At 42.6% G+C, this 18,450-nt stretch overlaps 1 protein-coding gene across 1 annotated transcript in view; it reads right to left on the bottom strand.

Moving 5' to 3' along the window:
* Nucleotides 1-286: 286 nt before the first annotated feature.
* Nucleotides 287-18,450, bottom strand: part of slc29a4a (solute carrier family 29 member 4a) — a 141,999-nt gene continuing 123,835 nt past the window's right edge. Inside the window, exons 9-12 of the mRNA XM_041206883.1 lie at nucleotides 16,643-16,830; nucleotides 11,120-11,360; nucleotides 3,608-3,780; nucleotides 287-756 (exon numbers count right to left, since the gene is read on the bottom strand). Of these exons, the coding sequence (XP_041062817.1) occupies nucleotides 3,638-3,780; nucleotides 11,120-11,360; nucleotides 16,643-16,830 (572 nt within the window). The 3' untranslated portion in view covers nucleotides 287-756; nucleotides 3,608-3,637. The remainder of the gene's footprint in view (nucleotides 757-3,607; nucleotides 3,781-11,119; nucleotides 11,361-16,642; nucleotides 16,831-18,450) is intronic.

Here is an 18,450-nt window from a genome sequence, read left to right as displayed (position 1 = left end):
CATTGTCTTTTAAGTAAGGAAACATCAGCACTCCGGTTTTAAGCAAACCACAATGCTGCTGTGTTCAGCTGCACAGCTGTTCACATTAAATAATCTCACTCACTATCAATGGTTTCCACTGCATTATAATCAAACAAAATGCAGGGAAGAAGATTAAAGCCATATTCAGGTACACTCTGAGAAATGTATAAAAGCATAATTTTTGGTGGCCTTTTCTTGAAACCTGGTGCAAACATGCCGATGGAGTCCTCAGAGAATAAAACACCACAGTTCAGGAAACTAGCGGTTTAAACAAATTCACATTCAGATTTTTATCTGAAAAATGCTACAGAATATTAAACCATAGAATTACAGGCCCCCACACCCACTTCTTCCACGCTGCTTAAGAAAGCTGCACTCAAGGGGACAACAGTTCCACTCTGTAAATGAAAAAACACAATTATAAACAGTTGGCATTGGCAGACAAAACAACAATGAGCAGGCACTCTTAGATGAAATTTCAGGACTCTTTAAAGTCTTAAGAAAAGTCGAGAGAAAGGCATGTCCATGATTCTGTTGGGCAACACTTCCTCTTCCAGCTTCTTCAGAAGCTTTTCGTGTCCATATAGATGATCCCATCCAATCCTGTAGGATGGGCAGAACAGGAACCAAGTCCCAGACAGGTTGGGGATACAAGTTAATGTGTCTAAGATGACGCGCACCAAGCAATGTTTCCATTGGATGATATAAATACCCTTTAGCATTTCTCCATTTACCCTGCAAGGAAAATAAAGGACATCTTAATGCAGCATCAATCAAAGGAGAACTCTTGCACATGCTGTTTCATGACTTGTCCTTTCAAGTTTGAGCTGCCAAGCATTTCCATGAAGAATTGTGTAGTAAACAAAGGAAGAGAATTACGCACTCATAGGAGCCACTTTTATCGGTAGGAGGCAAGGTCTTATTTATTTTAAGGCTATATCGAATAATAGAATGGAACAGCACAGAAAGAGGCTGTTTAGCCCATTGTCTCCAGGCTGGCTCATTGGTAGACCTTTCCAATTAATCCCATTTCCCTGCTTTTTTCCCATAGCACTGTAATATTTTCCTTTAAGTATTTATCTAATTCTCTATCAAATCAGCTTTCAGATGGTGACAGCACAACTTTGTAAAAAAAATAGTGACATCACAAGTCCCGATCAGAATGGAGATGATTGGGATGTTTCCCCATCAATCATTCCTCTGTAAATAAGCAGGATTGATTCCACACACATAATCGGCATTACGTAACTATCCTCCACTCACTGTGTTCTTCTGCAGAAACAATCTTATCTTTTTGGAAGACTTTGCTGTAGCTTCAACCATGAGTTCTGTTTGCTAAGGTTCATGGAGATTCTTTAAATATACTCTGTTTTCTGTAAAATAGACTGTCTGTTATAAGTCCAGCTGTAACTCCTGCCCCAACTCAATGGCTAACACAAAGATGTCATTGCTCACTTTGTTATTTTAATAGAGGAGGAAAGACTTATTTTTGGTCATCAGTTTAACAGGTAACATAGTCACTAATCAATGGGCTAGAGGCTCGCTGTGGTTGTGACAGTCAAGAATCATCCAGTTGGGTAATAAAGAGTATACTGACTTGCCGATTGGTGTAGGAAGGTGCTCCATGAGGATTGATATGTCGGGTGACCAATGGCAAGAGTGTGGCAAAGGGCAATTGGCGGTAGATGGTCATGTGATGAAACCTCCAGGGATATGTCCAACCCGAGTTGGCAAATCTTAGTAGCAGGGAGCTGGAACTGTACATCAGCAAAAGTTAACACCTTCAGAAGACATGGGCCAGAGTTTTTCCCTTGTCAGGCAGGCTCAGCGGGAGCGGGTGGGGGCAGTCGGGAAGCTGACCCTGTGTGGATTGCGAGCGGCAGCGCTCAGCGCTACCTGTGCGGGCTGGGGGAGGGGGGAGAGCGGGCCTGGCGTGCGGTCACACATGCACGCGAAAGAGTGCTTCAATCTCCCCGAGGCACGGAGCACCTCAGGGAGGCTGAAGCGCTTTTTTAAAAACTGAATAAAGATAGTATGTCCCCTCATGTGACTGTGCCACCTGAGATGGACATGTTTTTAATTTCAAAATAAAGTTTTTATTTAATGTGCATTAGCTTTAGGAAACCTCATCCTGTTCATGGATGAGGTTTCCTAAAAATTGTAAAGGCCACTTGGCCTTTTCGTCTGCCTACCAACCGTTGGGTTGGACGGGCAGCGTGAATTTCAAGTTAATTATCTTGTCAAAGGCCTTAATAGGCCTTTCAATTATCAGTGGGCATGCAACTGCCTCTGGCACCCACCCGCTGAATGAAATATCACGTGAGTGCGTGATGATGTCAGGACGCACGCCCGACGTCATATTACACTCGGGCATGTTGAGCGCGCGCCCACATGCCAAACGTAAAATTCTGGCCATGAGGTCAATGGAGGTAGAAGCAGAATAGAGAAAATACAGAGACATTCCTCAAGCAATCCATAAAGGATTTATATATATTATGTATGTATATAAGTCAGATTTTATGAGAGGTCTATACCCACCACAAACAATTTGAATAAAAATGATCTGTTAGTTAGGTAGAAACAAAGGAAGCAATATTTTAAGCTAGTAAAGCTCTAAGTTACCTGTTAATATTTTAGGATGTTATTGCTGTGTCAATCTCAGAAATCTAAAATCATTCAAATACTTAAGAACAGAGCACGAAAGGAGGCCATTTGGCCCATTGTGCCTGTGCTGGTTATCTGAAAGAACTTTCTGGTTAGTCCTACTTCCCTGCTTTCTCCCTATAGTCCTGCAAATCATTTTCCTTCAAGAATTTATCCAATTGCCTACTGAATCTGCTTCCACCACCCTTTCAGGCAATCCATTCTGGATCGTAACAACTTGCCATGTAATTTTTTTCTTCATACCATCTCTGATTTTTTTTGTCAATGAACTTTAAATCTGGTTACCAACCTTTCTACCATTGGAAACAGTTTCTCCTTTTTTACTATTTCAAAATCCTTCATGCGTTTTGAGCACAAATGTGTACAAATGTTGTGAGTAATGTTGAATATCAAATCAGAGGGCTAAAATTGTCCTAAGGTACATTTGTGACAAACACTAAGTTGTGTTATATGAGATTCTTCAGTGGGTTAACGATTTGTTTTAAACAGGTTAAATAGAGTACAAAGGAATGTTATATAAATCAAGAAATTCATCACTAATGTAACCGGGCAAATTTAACCTCTGCTCATTTACAAAACAACGTGCCTTTATATGTCTGAGTTTAGCCAGGGGAGGCATTTAGCCTCAGTTTGGGCCTCAGGAGGAGATACTTGAACCATCCCACATATGGCTGAAGGACCTGAATATCAAACTGATCAGTGAAGACAAAGAAATGATTAAACAGTAAAGGGATAGATTCAAATTCAACAGCTCTTGTTTAAACGTGACTGTAAAAATTCAGCACTATGGGCAGAGGAAGTAACATCACAACCCTCCCCCACAGCGGGGTAACAGCTTGGAGGCGGGCAGAGCACAAAACTTTTGGATGTTTTATTCAAGTCACTTGGCCTATTGAACTGAAATTCTGGAGATTCTGCTCACCCCTAGTGAGAATGTGAAGAGAGTCTTTGCTTAGAATCCTGTGGTGAAAGAAGCGTTGATTGTTTCAGTGTGAATACATGAAGTATGAGACATACTGGTCAGGCTGTACGTGACGTAGGCCACTGCAGATCCTAAAGTTAGTCCCGACATGTAGGATACAGTCATGGTGTTACCTGTAAAGAAAGAGGCAGTGAAAGCTCTCAAGCAGGATACTTTAGCACTTCAGGTCATCCAAAACTCTGCTGCCCTTATCTTAACTTGCACCATGTCCTGCTCATTGATTACCCCATAAGCTTGTTGACCCACATTAGCTCCTAGTCAAACAATGCCTTGATGTTAAAATTCTCAGTTAATTTTCAAATCCCTCTATGGCTTCGATCCTTTGTATTCCTTGTGTATTTTTCTGAGCAGATTTCAAGGCACCATCTCAACACAAAATAAGAGCACTTGCCAGTTTTTTTCCTGATCAGAGACCTTCCCCCTATTGGATAGGACCTAGCTCTGGGAACCAGCCTCACTGGCCCATAGTCATGCCGATAAAATGGCAGCAATTGCTGTTTTGTCCACCAATGTTAATAGTTGACAGTGGAGCCGATTCTAACATTACTTCAGCATGATAGTGACCACCAGAAAAAGACATGGTCATTCAGCTGTGATCCCAGAATGTTTTATTGTACAATTAAATAAGAAAGTAGCCGAGGCTTCCGAGTCTTTAATTTGCATTCACCATAAAAAGCTGGAGTGGGCAAGAAAGTAACCAACAAATGCTAACTTAAAATTCAAGACTTGTTTTGGGTTCTGTTTGGGTTGAAATCTATCAAGTTGTTCAGGAACGAGTGCAGCTTTCATCTAAACTATAACAAAAGCCATGTTTCCACCCTGTCAATCAGACCTGACAAATGTCAGTCTTTCACATTGACATCAGTCACTCATTCTGCCAAACTTACTTCATTCCATTTTGATGCATATATCATTCTCAAAATAAACACAGCTTCAAATTCATAGTTACAAGTTTGTAAACTGCGTCACTCTAACTGATTGGCAAACTGTCAAGATCGACATTTACAATCTTGGCAGCCCTGCAATTTGGAATGGATATTTTCAGCAGATGTACGATCTACCTGGAGATGGTTGCTAGGCCGCAGACCTATCTATATATTGGGCACGGCAGCTGGTGGAATTTAAATTCAATTAATAAAATCTGCAATTGAAAGCTAGTCTCAGTAATGGTGACCATGAAATTATTATCGATAGTCGTAAAAACCCACCTGGCTCACTGATGTCCTTCAAGGAAGGAAATTTGCTGTCCTTACCTGATCTGGCCCACATGTGGCACTCAGCAATGTGGTTGACTCTTAACTGCCCTCTGAAATGGCCTAGCAAGCCACTCAGTTCAATGGCAATTAGGGATGGGCAACAAATGCTGGCCTTGCCAGTGACTCCCACATCCCATCAAAGAATTTATAAAAAACTCTAGAGGTGCTTGTTATGGTGACATGTAAGGGGTGGATGATGTCATTGCAAGAGGGGACAATCGTCAACTTGGGCCTTTTTAGGACACTGGTTTGACCTTTTGCTGTTCCTTTTAGAAATAATCATTCATTCTAGTCCCAGGGCAGTGCTTTGGGCTCATTCTGTGAACCTGCACACGCTCCCATCATGTTGCTGGCTCTCCAAAGAATGGCAGCTCCAAAGGAAATGGCAGCAAACCCTCTCCAAAGCAAATCCTTAGGAAACCAGGGTTCCCTCCAGAGTATTTCCACCGTGAGAACGCGTCACTGAAGCCAGACACACACACTTCGATTGTTGGTCAAATGTGAAGCTCCTGACCCCAGCATCATTGCAGGCCAAGAATTGAGTGGGCCTTGCGAGCAGTCATTGATATTGGTGCCACATGTTACTGGCCCAATAAATGTAAGGGGATTATTCTAATGTAAGATTTGAGGGTGAACAGTGACGGACTACTCAACTCGGTGGAGCATCAGAGTCAATCCAGGTCCTATGACCTCACCCAAAGACACACTAGCAGCAGAGGTCAATGGATGGCACAAATCAGGCAGGACTCTTGGCTGATTTTTCCCTCACTAATCCAAGGTCACTGAATTTTTATATATATATATAGGTTTATGAAATGAAAGTTGCCCCCTAATTTGCAGGACAGTAAAAGAATGGAGTGATTACATGGAACAAATTTAGAGGATTATGGAGGCGAGGAAAAGAAAGACAATCCTGCATTTATCCAGTGCTTTTCACAATCACAGAATGTCCCAAAGTGTCTTTACTGTTAATAAAATATATTTTAACGTAAAGTCACTGTTCTAACATAGGAAGTGTGGCAGCCAATTTGAACACAACAAGATCCCACAAATAGCAATGTAGTAATGAACAAATAATCTGTTTTACTGATGTTGCCAGCATTTATTGCCATTCACTAATTGTCCTTGAGAAGTGACTGGACTGGTAATCCAGAGACCCAAGATAATGCTCTGGGGACCTGGGTTCAAATCCCACCACAGCAGATGGTGAAATTTGAACTCAATCAATAAAAATTAGGAACTGAAAGTCTAACGATGACCATGAAACCATTGTTTATTGTTGTATCAAATCACTAAAAGGTCAATAAGGAATGAAACCAGATGGCCCACCCAGTATCGACCTAGGCACTGGAATCGACAACATACCAAGCCCTGTCGACCCTGCAAAGTCCTCCTTACTAACATCTGGGGGCTTGTGCCAAAATTGGGAGAGCTGTCTCACAGACTAGTCAAGCAACAGCCTGACATAGTGATCCTCACAGTATCATACCTTACAAATAATGTCCCAGACACCACCATCACCATCCCTGGGTATGTCCTGTCCCACTGGCAGAGGTGGAGGCACAGTGGTATGCAGTCAGGAGGGAGTTGCTCTGGGAATTCTCAACATCGACTCTGTACCCTTGAAGTCTCATAGCATCAGGTCAAACATGGGCAAGGGAACTGCTTGCTTATTACCATGTACCGCACACCCCCCCTCAGCTGATGAATCAGTGCTCCTCCATGTTGAACACCACTCGGAGGAAGCATTGAAGATGGCGAGGGTGCGGACTGTGCTCTGGATGAGGGACTTCAATGTCCATCACCAAGACTGGCTCAGTAACACTACTACAAGCTGGTCAAGTCCCACAGGACATAGCTGCTAGATTGGATCTGCAGTAGGTAGTGAGGGAACCAACATGAGGGAAAAAACATACTTGACCTCATCCTCACTAACCTGCCTGCCACAGATGCATTTGTCCATGACAGTATGGATAGGTGTGACCACGGCACAGTCTTTGTGGAGACAAAGTTCCATCTTCACATTGAGGATACCCTCCATCGTATTGCGTGGCACTACCATCGTGCTAAATGGGATAGATTTCAAACAGATCCAGCAACTCAAGACTGGATATCCATGGGCCATCAGCAGCAGCAGAATTGTACTCAACCACAATCTGTAACCTCATGGCCCAGATATCCCCCACTCTACCATTACCACAAAGCCAAGGGATCAACCCTGGTTCAATAAGAGTGCAGGAAGACATGGCAGGAGCAGCACCCAACATATCTAAAATTGAGATTTCAACCTGGTGAAGCTACAGCACAGGACTCCTTGTGTGCCAAACAGCATAAGCAGCAAGCAATTGATGGAGGTAAGTGATCCCACAACCAACGGATCAGATCTAAACTCTGCAGTCCTGCCACATCCAGTCATGAATGGTGGTGGACAATTAAACAACTTACTAGAGGGGGAGGCTGAACAAGTATCCCCATCCACAATGATGGGGGAGCCCAGCACATCAGTGCAAAAAGATAAGGCTGAAGCATTTGCAACAATTTTCAGCCAGAAGTACCAAATAAATGACCCGTTTCAGCCTCCTCTGGAGCTCCCCAGCATCATAGATGCAAAGGCTATGGGCCCTGATGATGTTCCACAAATATTCATTCTCTCTACCACTGGCCCACTGTGCCAGCGGGGCGTATCATCTACAAGATGCACTGCAGCGACTCACCAAAGCTCCTTAGACAGCACCTTCCAAACCCATGGTTCCCATCTAGAAGGATAAGGGTAGCAAATAGATGGGAACACCACTGCCTGGAAGGTCCCCTCCAAGTCACTCACCATCCTCATTTGGAAATATATTGCCGTTCCTTCACTGTCGCTGGGTCAAAATCCTTGAACTTCCTCCCTAACAGCACTATGGGTGTACCCGCACCACATGGACTGCAACGGCTCATTGTGCCGCTGTAGTTCATGTGATGTAGGTACACCCACAGTGCTGCTCACCACCACCTTCTCAAGGGCAACAGGGATGGGCAATAAATGCTGGCCCAGCCAGTGAAGGCCAAATCCCATGAAAGAATGTTAAAAATGGTGGTGGTGAGCTGCTTTCTGGAACAGCTGCAGTCCATGTGGTGTAAGTACACCCACAGTGCTGTTAGGGAGTTCCAGGATTTTGACCCAGCGACAATGATGAAACGGCGATATATTTCCAAGTGAGGATGGTGAGTGACTTAGAGGGGAACTTCCAGGTGGTGGTGTTCCCATCTATCTGCTGCCCTTATCCTTCTAGATGGGAAGCATGGGTTTGGAAAGTGCTGTCTAAAGAGCTTTGGTGAGTCGCTGCAGGTGCTGTCGAAGGAATCTTGGTGAGTTGCTGCGGTACATCATGTCGATGGTATATACTGTTGCCAGTGTGCACAGTGGTAGAGGGAGTATTGTTTAAGGTGGTGGATGGCGTGCCAATCAAGCGGATTGCTTTGTCCTGGATGATGTTGAGCTTCTTGAGTGTTGTTACAGTTGCACTCCTCACACTCCTGACTTGAGCCTTGTAGATCATGGACAGGCTTTTGGGAGTCAGGAGATGAGTTACTTGCCGCAGAATTCCCAACCTCTCACCTGGTTTTGTAGGCACAGTATTTATATGGCTGGTCCTGTTCAGTTTCTAGTCAATGGTAACCCCCAGGATATTGATAGTGGGGGACTCAGTGATGGTATTGCCATTGAATGTCAAGGGGTGATGGTTAGATTCTCTCTTGTTGGAGATGTTTATTGCCTGGACTACTGTGGTCCGAATGTTACTTGCCACTTGTCAGCCCAAGCCTGGATATTGTTCAGGTCTTGCTGCATTTGAACATGGACTGCTTCAGTATCTGAGGAGTCGTGAATGGTGCTGAACACTGTGCAATCATCAGCAAACATCCCCATTTCAGTTTGAATCAATGGTTCAGGAGTTCAGGAGCTGAGTGACCCTGGCTGAACCCAAACTGAGTGTAAGTGAGCAGGTTATTGCTAAGCAAGTGCTGCTTGATAGCACTGTTGATGACCCCTTCCATCACTTTACTGATAATCGAGAGTAGACTGATGGGATGATAATTGCCAGGTTGGATTTGTCCTCCCTTTTGTGTAGGTCATATCTGGGCAATTTTCCACATTGCTGGGTAGATGCCAGTGTTGTAACTGTACTGGAGCAGCTTGGCTAGGGGTGCAGCAAGCTCTGGAGCACAAGTCTTCAGTACTATTGCCAGAATATTGTCAGGGCCCACAGTCTTTGAAGTATCCAGTGCCTTCAGCCATTTCTTGATATCATATGGAGTGAATCAAATTGGCTGAAGACTGGTATCTGCGATGCAGGGGACCTCCAGAGGAGACCGAGATGGATCACCCACTCGGCACTTCTGGCTGAAGATGGTTGCAAATGCTCAGCTTTGTTTTTTGCACTGACATGCTGTGTTCTCCCACCATTAAGGATGGAGATATTTGTGGAGCCTCCTCCTCCAGTTAGTTGTATAAATGTCCATCACCATTCATGACTGGATGTGGCAACTCTGCAGGTCTTAGATCTGATCCATTGGTTGTGGAATGGCTCTAGTGGGGAACGGGGATTTTTTTTCACACATCACCCTGTGCTCACTGAACTTACATTGTCCCCTGCTTAATTAAAATTCTCATTCTTGTTTTCAAATCCCTCCATACCTCACCCATCCCTATACCTATAATCTCCTCCAGTCCCACAACTCTCCAAGATATCTGTGCAACTCTAATTCTGGCCTTTTAAGCATCCTCAACTTTAATTACACCACCATTGGTGGCTCTGCCTCATATGCTGGGCCCTAAGCTCCAGAATTCTTTCACTAGACCTCTCCGACTCTCTTATCTCCTTTAAGATGCTCCTTAAAACCTACCTTGACCAACCTTTTGGTCGCCTGTCCTAATACCTCCTTATGTGGCTCAGTGATAAAGTTGGTTTGCTAATATTCCTGTGAAGTGCCTTGGGAAGTTGACATATATTAAAGGTGCTATATAAATGTAAGTTGTTGTAGTGCAAACTCCTGTCCCAGTAATATTGCAAAACTTATATTGAAGGGCAAATTTGCAAGGCAAGTGGAGCCTTGCAAGTAGCCAGCATGTATCGGGCTAAGTGCGAACGCACGGCCTGTGATTTTCTGGGCACTGAAAATCATTTCATCCCCAAAAACAACATTCCGATTTCTCTGCCTGGTGGTGGCCCTGGGGTAGGGTTGCCACCCCTCCAGGATTGGTCTGGAGTCTCCAGGAGTTAAAGATCAATTTCCAGAACACTGCTGTGTGCAACCCTGGAGAAATATCATTGGGAAATTAAAAAAGGTTGCTTGTTTTGTCATTTTCTTCGAACATTTCTCTTTACCAGATATTAAAATAATGAAAATAGAGGGGAAGAAAGTTGTTTGGCTGACAGTCAAGCATCATCCAATTGGGTAATGAGTCTTTTTGCTTTCCAATTGGCATAGGAAGGCCATGCGTCACAAGGATGGATGTGTTGATTGAATAATGGCTGGAGCACGGAGGCAAGTCATGTGAATACATTTAATCACAGTTGGCAACCCTACCCTGGGACCCTGCCCTACTGTGGGGACATTTCACTTGGGTTTGGACAGCACCTGGTTAAGTCTCTGGCTGCTTTGGACCTGCGGCCCCTTTTCAAATGCTCTAGGGGGCTCCCTACAGTCAGTGATATCAACAAATCAACTTTAGAGTGAAGAACAGGAACAGCCCATCTCTGACAGACAACAGATTTGAAAGGTTGTCTTGCAAAAATATTAAGGATATATTTCTGATACATTTTCTTCTCATGGATGTTAGGATATATTTCTGATACATTTTCTTCTCATGGATGTTAGTGGCTACTTTAATCTGAAATGACTCCTCTTGACTCTCTTTCCCCTTTTAAGAGCAGTGTTCTGTCTATGAATCAGAGTGCTAGGAATTGGTTTGTTCTGGGCAAGTGGGACAGAGTGAATAATACAAGACTTGCAGAAAACAACAATCAATAAATTGATCAATCTTATCAGTTGAGAACACCACAAGTTGACCAGGAAGTCAATTAGCTATTGCTGTTGAGACCCATGGAGATCACCATGGCAATCACAATAATTGCCTAAGGTAACCACAATGTTCTCATTTCACTGATTCCCCAGAGAAACCCAGTGTAAGTCAAACGTTGCTGCTGCTTACCTGCCAGCTCTCTCTGTTCTGGGCTGACTTTGCCTGCTGCTAAGATCATTGGCACACTGCCAAAATAGCCATTTGAAATCCCCATTAGCAGAGAGAAAACACAAGGCCAGGCAGGATGATTGAAACCAGGCCGGTCACTTGGGAGCACACACAGGAGGAAGAGTGGGATGAAGATAACCCGGGTGCAGGAACAGATGAGGAGATGAATTCCCTTCCAGTCATAAGGTAAAGCTGCGAGTATCTACGACAACAAACAAAAAAGAGGTATTGAGAAATGAGCAGGTTTCACTTTCATACTCCAAAGCAGAGAAAAGTTATTTCAGTTGTGAGTCCTTAAGTGTCAAGTGACAATGCTCAGGGGCACAACTATCCAAGGCCTTGTATAGGACTGATTAGCCCTAATTTTCGCAACGCCAAAGGGTTCCTTGCCTGTGGCTGCCTCTGCACTGTTTCCAGGTACTGTAGGCCTGACCCCTACTTAACACTGCCCTCCAGAATGAAAATCCAAAGATCTGGGGCACAAACCCAAGTCAGGTTTGCAGCCTCTCCGCTCCCGGTTCAGGACCAAAAATTCGGCTCATTGAGTCCATCGCAATCTCATTCACAAAATAATGTAAAATGAATTAGTATGTACACTACATGAGGATCGGATGTTCGTTTATACATTACCTTGGGGTTGCCAACTCTGCTTGATAGTATTCCTGGAGGTTTCATCACATGACCTCCAGCCTCCAACTGTCCCGACCCCATACTCCTACCACTGCTCACTTAAGATGTCCATCCAAATAGCTGAATGCTTTCCTTGGCCAACTGGAAAGAGAAAAGCCTCTTTGCTCCGCAGTTGGATGGTGCTTGACTATCGGTCACAGAGCCTTTTCTCCCCTTTCTCCAATAATTTTACAATTAATAAACAGAAGTGTTCAAAGAAAATTAAAACAAAAAACACCACTCTTCTTACTGCCTCTCTGATTTTTCTCCTGGGTCCTTCTGGAAGGTTGGTGGCCCTATCTCGAGCCAGTACCAAATTACTTTGCTGTATATTTGTTAGATATAATGGCAATCCTTTCTTTGCTTTCTGCTAATCAAAACTGGCATGGGATAAAGGCGGCAGCTCATCAGCACCTTCTCAAGAGCAGACAGACAATAAATGTTGGCCTTACCAAAGATGCACCCATCTCATGAATGAAGAAAACAAAAGCAGAAATATTTTGACTTTGTACCATTGAGTATTAGAAGAAGATGGACATTAATACAAACCCTGCATTTGACCTCAAACAAATTCAGGAAGAACAGGTGTGAGAGGGGTTAATGAAGGAGCAGGATAAGTTAAAAACATTTGTGGCCAAGTCATAATACAGTATAGACAGGGGTATGAAGGAGTCAGAGCTGAGGTGTGTCCTGGTTCTGCCAGGGCTTTGTCTCATTCCTTGGCTGTGGTGCTTCAGTCACACGACACATAGATGTAAAGAAGGAGGGACTGATGGGATCTGCTACAATTCCTAATAACTCCCCAACTTGTCCCAATGCTCCAGATTCCATGCAACAGGCACATTAGCAATGCTAAGACCTCACTCTGGCAGAGGCAGGGCTCATATTTGATTGATGTAACTGTCAAGAAAACAAGAAATTATAATCTTTAATTCTGGTAATAACCCTGGCATATTTTCTTAGGTACTGGAAGTCAGGCTGTAATTGGATTAAGAGCTGGAGTAATGGCAAGAGTCTAAAGCCAACAGTGTTTTTGATATTGTTATGGATGGTCAATGCTGAGCTGCTCAAATCCCAGTGGGAAACAGCTGCCACAACTGTTTTGCAGTTTGTATTTTATTTCGATATGTGTGTCTTGAATTCAGTAATAATAAATCCACTGAGGCTTAGGGGTTTTTTCACAAAACTAAATGAAACATTTATTAATAAAAGAAAATATTTTAAGCACATAGGCCTACAAATTACTACTATAATAACTCCTAAATCCCCTAATTAATCTGGCTCCCAGTTATACCCCCGTTAAGGCAACAGTAAAACAACATAGATTTCAACAGGCCCAGGCAAAGCACACAATACCCTGGACAGGGAGATTCAAAGTGAGTTTTGTGAACTTCGGTTCCTGTAGACAGCAACTTGAAGAGGCTGGAGGCTTTTCTAGATCTTGTAGATCTTAGAATGTCTTCCCCTTTACTCGTAACCTCATCTCCTTTATATGTTTCTCCCTTTTAATGTAAATTCCATTGTTCCAATATGTCTTTGCAACTTTACTTTTCTCATAAATCTTTCACAGTACTCATATTATCAGTAACCTTTGGGGAAAATAAACACACTGTTTGGTTTAGCCTCCTATGGCTAGGTGTAATATTTTGCCATCTCTTTGAAATTCAAACTAACCTAATTTATCTAAAAATGCAAATGTTTCTCACACACATTCTAAAACTTCTGTCATGTTTACATATTTAGCATTTCAAACTTGATGACTCAAAAGCTTCAGACCATCTGCCTCCAATTCAACTAAATCCCCACACACACATCCAAATAGAGAAATTAACCCAAACCCCACTATTAACCTAGCTTTACAATAAATCACAATATTATGAAAATTATTATATTTTCATCACAATATGTTAATGAACCAAGAGGAACTTCAATCAGAGTTTACATAAAACAATAACAGGAATAATTTTGAATCGAGTTGTTTCAGTACAAAGGGGATAGATGCAGGTTGCAAAAAACGTGCAAGGAAATAAGGTAAAGATAGGACAAGTTTGTTTTTACAAGTCTGAGCTAAAGTAAAGATCGATTTAATTGATTCTGGGTTCTGGGAGAAAAGTATTTCTGAAGAGACTGACTGAGATAACAGAGATTAAAGGGAAAGAATGCATTTAAGGAAATAACGAAGCCTATGTGAGGGGGTAGCTGCTTAGATCTCCTAAGACACAGCAGGGTAGCTGGTGAGAACTCTCAAAAGACAGTGTCAATAAGGCCAGACAGAAAGAAGCAGTTGCTGCCAGCCTCAGATGACATCCCAAGGAAGAAGCACTGTGTGGTAAAAATAACTGGACTTCCATAGATTCTAAAATCTATAAGAACATTTGCTGAACAGAAAAGGGGAAGGTTAGCTCTGAGGGTAGTTAAGCTAAGATTTGTGGAACTCTTTTTTTTAAAGTACTGTTTACTGTGTGAAGCCATTCGTGTGTTTAAGTGTAATTGTGTTTTTATTTGTTTTTTCTTTATTCTTTTAATAAATGTTTATGATAAAATAAACACAAGTAGTCGGGGACATCACTTCCTGATTTCAGAATCACTCCTCATACTATACAAATTTCAAAAACCATTTTGGCAGCTGTTTCAAGTTTCCCTCTAGGATTTGAGCAGCTCGGCATTTACCATCCATTGTGCCATAACATAACAAAGATGGACATTTTGGAAACTGAGCACTTTTACAAAAAAAATGAAAAATCTACTATTGGCTCCACTGGCATGTTGAGTTTCAACTCCGCCATTGTTAAAGTGGCAGACTGGGACTGATAATGGTAATACTTCATAATAATTATTCATTATACCCTCCTACATTACCATCGAATCATTGAATGTTTAATGCACAAGGGGCCATTTGGCCCTTCATGTTCATGCCAGCTTGGTGACAGATTGGCTCAGTTGGTGAACTTGCTTCTAACTAAGTAGGTTGCAGGTTGATAGCCCACCCCAGGACTTCAGCACAGAATCTAAGCTGACACCCCAATGCAGTACTGAAACAGTGCTGCATTGCTGAAGCTGCCATTCATTGCTGGAGGCCTCTTTATCCCAATTCTTTTGCTAAATTTATCAGCTACTTTTTCATCTACTTAAATCCTGGATTAGGTTAATGTCACCATAGCTGCTCTCTTCACTTATTCTTCTTATCATGTCCATGGACAGTCTATACATGGCCCAGCCAGAACTGGACACATTTTTGCACCTTGTTGTTGAATTCAGCAAGATCTGCAACAGTGCAGGGTTCCTCTAGCGATAGGCATTGCAAGAGATGTTGCATAGTCTGTGGCTCAGTTCCACATTCACAAGTTGTCGGGCTGCTCTCTTCACTACACGCAGCTTAACTTTAAGCAGCAACAACAGGTTACTGGGATATGCAACAGCACTGCTCTGGAGAAGCGGGGAGAGAGGGAGGAAGGAAGAACTTGCATTTACGTAGCACATTATCATGTCCCCAGGAAGATTTCACAACCAATGGATGACCTTTTTGAAGTGCAATCACAGTTCTTTTGTAGGCAAAATAAATAGAATAATAATTAAAATGTGTTAAAGCATTGAGAGTATCTTCAGCGGTTTATCAACAGCCTTTAAAGTTCTGAAATACTTTATATCCACGGTATCCATTTTTTGATGTTAAAGTATATTTATATCCACTTGTAAAACTTATGGTGTTCTAACTGACTGGAAATTCATAGACACTGGAGAAATCAATGGGAATTGAATTGTTGGACATTAAGAATTTCAATGCTTTGCATACATTCTCTGACTATTCTCTTGACTCCCCAAAGCCTGTCCACCATCTACAAGGCACAAGTCAGGAATTTGATGGAATACTTCCCATGTGCCTGGACGAGTGCAGCTCCAACACTCAGGAAACTTGATACCATCCAGGACAAAGCAGTCCGCTTGATTGGCACCACATCCACAAACATTCACTCCCTCCACCACCGAAGCGCAGTAGCAGCAGTGTGAACCATCTATAAGATGCACTGCAGGAATTCACCAAGCCTCCTTCAACAACACCTTCCAAACCCATGACTGCTACCATCTTGAAGGACAAGGGCAGCAGACACATGGGAACACCACCACCTGGAAGTTCTCCTTCAAGTCACTCACCGTCCTGACCTGGGAATATATTGCCGTTTTTTCACTGTCGCTGGGTCAAAATCCTGTAACTCCCTCCCTGACAATACTGTGCGTATACCTACACCACAGGGACTGCAGCGGTGCAAGAAGGCAGCTCACCACCACCTCCTCAAGGGCATTTAGGAATGAGCAATAAATGTCAGTGATGCCTACGGCACACAAATGAATTTTTAAAAATCTATTCAGATCTACAGATGATCAATAAAGAATAATAAGCTGTAATTTAAAAAGCGATATGTTCACAAATAATGTGAGCAAAGCTTCAATGGCTAATGGGCGCCATCTGAAAGTTAGTGTAACGACAGTGGTTGAAAACTAGGAGAGCTTATTATGCCAATGTGTGATTAAGATTGTTATTTGTAGTTAAGAAGCAGCATTCTTTATCTGCTGAAAAATAAAAACTTTCATTTATTTAGCACCTATCATTACCTCAGGACATCACAAAGCTCTTTACATAGAAGTATTTTTGAAGTGTCGTCACTGTTGTAATATAGAAAGACAGTTCACTCAAGAAATTTCCCTCAAACAGCAATATGATGATGTCCACATGAGCAGTGTTTTTTAAATGTTCAGTATAGGTACCATTGGCAAAACTAATGTGGAAGGACAGTCTTAAGAGTTCAAAGCTCTTACCTTTCCCACAAAATCAGACAGGTTAAAAATGGCCATGATGAGAATCGGCAGCCACTCTCCCAAAGTGCAGTTCCGAATTTCAGATTCCAATCCAGGAAACAGGCAGAGTGTGATGAAGTACGTTAGAGCTATGGAAAGCATATATGGCCAAATAACACGGGCCACAGTGTATCGGTGTAGAACGATATCTACAAGAGAACAATTGACATGTTATTCACAAAGGACATCCTTTAAGAAATGTGTTACCACAACAGAAAATATTCCAAAGCATTTAACATGATCATTTAAGAACAGATATGGAACCAGAGTTAAATTCCAAAATGGTCTGACTTGGGCTGATACCAGTTTATTCAGAAAAATCCAGATTGGTCATCTTCAGACCATTAAAAGTTTGAAAATGTCCATCCCTTTGCTTAACTACCACCATTCATCACATTGGTGCAAGTCACAGCTATTGCATTCTGGTTACAAGCAATATCATTTCTTTTTGTTCTAGAGGTTTTTATTTCCGACAGTACATCAACTGGGCTCTCGTATTGTCTCAGAGGGTGGGTGTATCACTGTATTTGTGGTAGAGCCAACATCAACTGGGGCAACAGTGGAGGCACCACAATTAACCTCAACATCCTTGGTTGAGGAAGTGAGTAAATTCAGTTAGGGTTTCTATCATTCGCCCATGATTTCTGTTGGATCTGAGCCCGTATTCATGACCTGGTAGGATAGAACTAGGACAGTATGTTCCACAACCAAACAAAATTCACTTTCCAGGCAAGATAATGTGAGTTGTGAGGGGGATGCAAAGAGGCTTCAAGGAGACTGAGACAGGCTAAATGAGTGGATGAGAACTTGGAAGATGGAATATGATATGGAGAAATGTCAGTTTATCCACTTTGGTAGGAAAAACTGAAATGCAGAGTATTTCTTAATTGGTGAGGGATTAGGAAGTGTTGATGTCCAAAGGGACCTGGATGCATTTGTTCATGAGTCACTGAAAGTTAACATGCAGTACAGCAAGCAATTAGGAAGGCAAATGGTTTGTTGGCCTTTATTGCAAAAGGAATCAAGTACAGGAGTAAAAATGTCATGCTGCAATTATATAGAGCCTTGGTGAGACCACACCTGGAGTATCGTGTACAATTTTGGTCTCCTTACCTAGGCAAGGATATACTTGCCATAGAGAGAGTGCAACAAAGGTTTACCAGACTGATTCCTGAGGTAGCAAGATTGTCGTATGAGGAGAGATTGAGGAGACTGGGCCTTTATTCTGTAGAGTTTAGAAGGATGAGAGACATACAAGATTCTTATAGGACTTGATAGGATAGTTGCAGGAAGGTTGCTTCCCCTGGCTGGGCCCCCCACTCTCCCACCACCCACCCCTCCCCCCTCCACACCCAGGGTGGTCTAGAACCAGGGGTCTCCATCTCAGAATAATGGGTAGGTCATTTAGGACAGATGAGGAGGAATTTCTTCACTCAGACGGTGGTGAATCTTTGGAATTTTCGATCCCAGGGAACTATGGAGACTCAGTTGTTGAGTATATTCAAGACAGCGATCAATAGATTTCTAGATATTGAATATATCAGGGGATATGGGGATAGTGCAGCAAATGGCGTTGAGGTAGAAGATCAGCAATGATCTAGTTGAATGGCGGAGCAGGCTCGAGGGGCTGAATGGCCTACTCCTGCTCATAATTCTGGTGTTCCTATGTATTTGTGACATCAGTGCAACTGAATCCCAGCAGGTGTCATGACGTCAGGAAGGAAGTTAGGAGAGAAAATTAGAGGGGAAATTGGAATAGAAGGGAAAAG

The sequence above is a fragment of the Carcharodon carcharias genome, chromosome 15 (assembly GCF_017639515.1).
Source record: "Carcharodon carcharias isolate sCarCar2 chromosome 15, sCarCar2.pri, whole genome shotgun sequence".
NCBI lineage: Eukaryota > Metazoa > Chordata > Chondrichthyes > Lamniformes > Lamnidae > Carcharodon > Carcharodon carcharias.
This window is presented reverse-complemented; position numbering and strand designations above follow the sequence as displayed.